The 4,874-nt window shown below is 56.4% G+C and overlaps 1 protein-coding gene across 1 annotated transcript in view; it reads right to left on the reverse strand.

Annotated features, from left to right (window-relative positions):
- LOC104525830 (parathyroid hormone/parathyroid hormone-related peptide receptor-like) overlaps positions 1–4,761 on the reverse strand; it is a 6,459-nt gene extending 1,698 nt beyond the window's left edge. Inside the window, exons 1-10 of the mRNA XM_029085220.1 lie at positions 4,681–4,761; positions 3,515–3,620; positions 2,955–3,065; positions 2,717–2,841; positions 2,439–2,533; positions 1,924–2,110; positions 1,326–1,479; positions 1,132–1,192; positions 495–561; positions 115–213 (exon numbers count right to left, since the gene is read on the reverse strand). Coding sequence (XP_028941053.1) covers positions 115–213; positions 495–561; positions 1,132–1,192; positions 1,326–1,479; positions 1,924–2,110; positions 2,439–2,533; positions 2,717–2,841; positions 2,955–3,065; positions 3,515–3,620; positions 4,681–4,761 — 1,086 coding nt within the window. The remainder of the gene's footprint in view (positions 1–114; positions 214–494; positions 562–1,131; positions 1,193–1,325; positions 1,480–1,923; positions 2,111–2,438; positions 2,534–2,716; positions 2,842–2,954; positions 3,066–3,514; positions 3,621–4,680) is intronic.
- Positions 4,762–4,874: the final 113 nt, after the last annotated feature.

The following is a 4,874-nucleotide window of genomic DNA, read 5'->3' on the forward strand; positions in this document are numbered from 1 at the left end:
ACCCTCCGCCAGCCATTCCCGTGTCTCTGCTCTTTGTTCGAGGAGAAACCATCTCAGCTAAGGACAGAAAATGAGCCAGACCAGGGGCAGGGCTGGTTTTGCTGCTGCCAGCACTTGCCTGTACTGCTGCCGGGGGTCCAGCTTCCCCGTGTTCGTCTCCCAGAGCTTGGAGGCCAGCACCCGGACGATGTTGAGGAAAAGGAAGAAGTTCACCTGCCAACAGACACCCGCTGTGGTTTTGTTGCCCACAGTGACCTGGGCCAGCCCGAGCAGCCCCTCAGGATGAGGATGGGCAGTTAGGGGTGAGCTGCAGGTGGGGACGTGATGCTGCGGTCAGAGCAGGGAGGGACCAGAGCCCCTGGGTCCCTCTGCATCATGTGGACCCTCCCTGGGACTTTCCCACCAACCCCAGTGACCACAAGGGACCAGCTCTGGATCTCTATCGATCCCCTTTCCCCAAAAGGGATCAAGAGATTCAACCAGGGGATTCTTACCACAATGGCAGCCAGAATGGGAACCTGATAAATCCACTTCAAGTTTCCTGCGCTGAGGTCCCAGCACCTGAAGAGACCAGTAAAGAAACACCTTGGAAAAACCTGAAACCACCGGTAAGGAAAATTACCAGCTGATGGCTCCCTGTATCCCCAGCCACTGTCCTCATCCTCCTGCTCTTCACCTCCCTGGGGAGAGAAGTTTGTAGAGTTTGTGTAAATCTTGACCCAAGAGCAGCAATGCTACAAGCATCCATAACCATCACGGTGCTGCAGATCTGTTTTGAATTGGCATTGACCTTCCTGAGAGCTCCTTGGCCATCTAAAACTTTTGCTGTGCCTTCTGTGGGTTTTTTTCACTTTAAAATGCTTTAGAACACACCCTTTAGCATTTCTCTTTGTTTATTGATCAATTTATGGTGTAAACCTGGATCCAGCTTCTTCCCAAATGCAGAACAAAACCACTACCAGTCTGGATTAGTGATAATTTTATGAACAAGCCCTGGACGTGTTCATTCCTCTTGTTCTTTTTGGAAAATTTTCATTTTTCAAAAGTTCTGGTGCCCACAGGTATTTTGCTGGCACTTGCAATCAGGCTTTCCCTCCCCAAAGGGTTGTTGGAGAAGGTGGACCTACGTACTGTGTGTCTGCCAAGGAGGCCCTGACGCTGGCCCAGATGGACACAAACACTGCGGGGAGACCTGGAGAGGCAAGAACCAGAGCGAGGAACATGGATGAAGCACCACTGCCCTTATCTGGGCACCCAACCATGGCTGATGCCACAGCTCCCAGCTGGTCTCAGAGTCACAGCAGTGGGTTGGGGTCCATGCTTACCCCAGCCGATGATGATGAGGACCCACAGGTAGTTCTTGTTGGAGAGGAAGGCCATGAAGATCAGGCTGTGCAGGTAGAGACCTTCCACCAAGATCCAGTAGTGGTTGGTGGCCAGAAAATAGAGGAAGAGGGTCACCACCACCTTGCAGCCAGCCTGTGGATATATAGTCAGAGAGGTGCCCAGATCAGTCTGTCCCCTGAAACATAAACCTGGTGGCTTTTGCTCTGTGGTCAGTGAAACCCAGGCTGTGCTCCATGCCATGGCTTAGGTTCCTCTTGAAGGGACCTACATCTCCCCTGGGATGCTCCAGCACCAGATGTAGAGCTGGTGCTCTAAAGGAGAGGTATTTCCCACACCAGGGTACTCTGAGCTCAGACAGGCTGAGACCTGTGTCCTCTGTGGCTCTGATCTCTGCTGTGGCACCAGGACGAGGAGAAGCTGGACAGAGCTGTAGGTGACCCTTCATCCCTTCCCAACTACATCACTCCTGAGCAGCACAGCCCCAATCAGGGAAGATCCCAAGCTCATTCCCTTGCACCAGGGCTCCTAAATCCCTTTTCCCCCTGATTCTGCCTCCAGTCTCAGCCCACCACTTGCCAGGTGGCTCCGTTGTCCTGGTGAAGGACCCATTTCTGCCTTGAAGTCGTCCTCCCGCATCTTCTCCGTCTCGCTGGCCAGGGTCCCCGAGTAGAGCACCATGTCCTTCACAAAGATGCTCACCGCCCGGCAGATGAAGGAGGTGAAGAGGTGGACGTGGATGTAGTTGCGTGTGCAGTGCAGGCGCCTACGGAGAAGGTGTGTGACAGGATCCCAGCCCTGGCTGCCCAACAAGCTCATCACAGGTGAGGGAGGTCCCATCAACGGGGAGGTCCCAGAGAAGTGGAGCTCCAAGGTGTCAGCCCTCCCACGGGCACAAGAAACCAGATCTGGGGGCAAGTAGGGTGGGGAGTTGGTCATACCGGGGGGTGTTGAGGGGCTTTGGGAAATGGTCTGATGTTTGTGCTGGAGTTTGGGGCCAGTTCCCATTCCCTAAGGGGCTGCTCCCCCTCGGGGGGTCATGTGTGCAGATGGTGGGGAGAAGACACCAGGATGGGGGTTCAGCTCCTCCTTACTTGAAGTACGAGAGGATGCAGACGGCGACGATGAGGGAGGCCAGGGAGATGGAGTAGCCGATGGTGTACATCAGGTGCAGGCGATCAAACACCTCCTGGAAGAGAAGACAAGGGCTGTGCTCCACAACCCCTCCGCAGCCCAAGCCACCTCTAGGCTGAGAGCACGAGGGGAGCAGGGCTTGTCTGGGGAGTGGAGGGAGAAGAGCTTCCCGCTCCCAGCAATTCCCCTGATTCCCATCCCAACCCCTTTTCCCAGCATCTCCCATGAGCAAAGTCACCTTCTCACGGCTCCGGCTCTCGGAGGAGAAGAGCAGAGCACATTCAGTGTAGTTGGCCCAGGTCTTGTTGATGCTGAGAGCCATGGCCCAAGTGCCGTAGGCGCTGCAGTACCTGTAGGCATGACCTGGGAACAGCGATGGGTGCTGTGACAGTGGCAGGACCCACGGGACACATCCCTGCTCGGTGGGGGATTATCACCAAGGTGAGGTCACTCCCTGCATGGGTGCAAGCACTTACCTTTATGGTTGAAGTCGTAGATGTAATCAGGGCAGGGCGCTGACACCTCCTGGCTGGGAGAGCCCTTCGGCCAGCAGATAATCCCATCCCACTCTGGAGGGCAGCTGGTGTCTGGCCAACAAGCAAAGAAACATCTCAGTTTGGCTGCAGACAGGGCCACAGCGGAACCTCCGGCTTCCCCAAGCCTCTGCTGGACCAGGGCGAGGAAAATGCACAGCCACGCGGTCACCCCTGGCCTGCAGAGCAGGGGAGCTGAGGAAGGGATGGGGAGAAGGACACCTCCCACCTCCTCCTGGGGAGAACCAAGGCCCCTCCATGGTCTCGTTTGTGGTGGGCATGGGGCAGCCTGGAAATGGTGCAGCCAGCACTGGCTAATCGAGGTGATGATCTGAGTAGCATCTGTTCATGCCCAGAGCAGCTGTGGTTCCAGGAGCTCCACAAACCCTCAGGAACCACGTGTCCCCAGCCCCATCCCACTCCCATTGCAGGGGAAAGCATTTCCCACAGCATAGCCATCTCCCCTGGGACTGGCTGACCCATGCACAGGGGAGGGATGCTACCTTTGATCTTCTCCAGTTGGGCTTTTATGTCTCTCTGACATTTCTCCTTAGCTTCCACCAGGAGATAGATCTGCTCTTCTTTTGTGAGAACATCATCAGGGTCAACCTGCCAAGACAAAACCAAAGTGATGACCCCCATCTCCACATGGCTTGGCTTGGGCCAGCAGCTCAGCTCAGGTCTCCTCTTTGTGCTCACAATTTAGAGATGAATCTTCCCTGGGAGATCTCAACCCACGATGGTGATCTCCACGCCCCCAGAGAGCTGCCACCATCTGCTCGGTGACACATTCACCTTCCTGCTCCTGTTTTTCCCTCCTGACACTGACCACAAGCCCCCCTTCCACCCTGTCCATGGTCCACTGAGAAATGCTTTTTTTTTCATGTTTCTGTGCTAGAAATCAGCAGCTCATCAGGCTTCTGCCCGGCTTCTCCTCACCCACCCCACCAGTGGGGCTGGATGTCCCCATCACCCATGATGAGCTCTTCAGAGCCAGGTCTGGTTAAAGTGCCCAGCCAGGGCTCTGCAAACAAGTGGGTGCCAGCGTGATGCCTCCTGGTCACACCACATGTGTCCTTTGGGACATTTTGGAGATGCTGAGTTTGGAGCCAGGATGGGGAAGCAGCTTTGGAATTGCAAAGGAGTCAGGATGGAGGAGGCTCCTGTTGGCTCCCACCTGCCCACAGGTGAGCACGGCCAAATCCTGCCCCAGAGAGGAGACCCTGAGCTCCCCCCAAAAGCAATCATCTGGGTGGGTGGTGAGGGGTGTAGGGCAGGAGTGGGGGGTCCTGGGGATGTATCAGGGTGGGGACCCAGCTTTGGGAGAGGCACTGGGTGCACCCAGCTCGGCCCTCACCACATCCCTGCAGCCTCGCCGGTGCTGCCCGTAAATCACCCAGCTCTTTCTGTTCCCCCGACGCCTCTGAGGCAGTGAACCCTGCCCTGGATACCTCCAAGAAATGGAAAAACCATCATGTCCTGGTGGCCCATGGCTGCTGGGAAGCTTTTAGTGGGAGCAGAGAGGCTTTTCCCTCCCACCCAACTCCTGCTCAGCAGCTCTACAGGGTGGGATGTGCAGCTGGGGACACACGGCCCTGACCAGAGCTGGTTGCACCATTAATAACAGTTAAAGGCAAGAGAGGGACTGGAGGAGCCCACGCAGACTTACCAGAGCCCACGCAGAGCTCAGGAGGCAGCAGCAGAGGAGAACCACCGGGATGCCTCCCACGGGGACAGATGCCTCCATCATCCCACCGTGTCACTTGGATGGGGACCTCAGGGACAGCGAGCTGGAGGGAGCAAAGCCTTCACCTGGGGACAGCCGAGCTGCTGCCAGCCCAGGGCTGCAGGTGATGGAGAGGG

This window comes from Antrostomus carolinensis, unplaced genomic scaffold, assembly GCF_000700745.2.
Source record: "Antrostomus carolinensis isolate BGI_N321 unplaced genomic scaffold, ASM70074v2 scaffold12170, whole genome shotgun sequence".
In the NCBI taxonomy this organism is placed as follows: domain Eukaryota; kingdom Metazoa; phylum Chordata; class Aves; order Caprimulgiformes; family Caprimulgidae; genus Antrostomus; species Antrostomus carolinensis.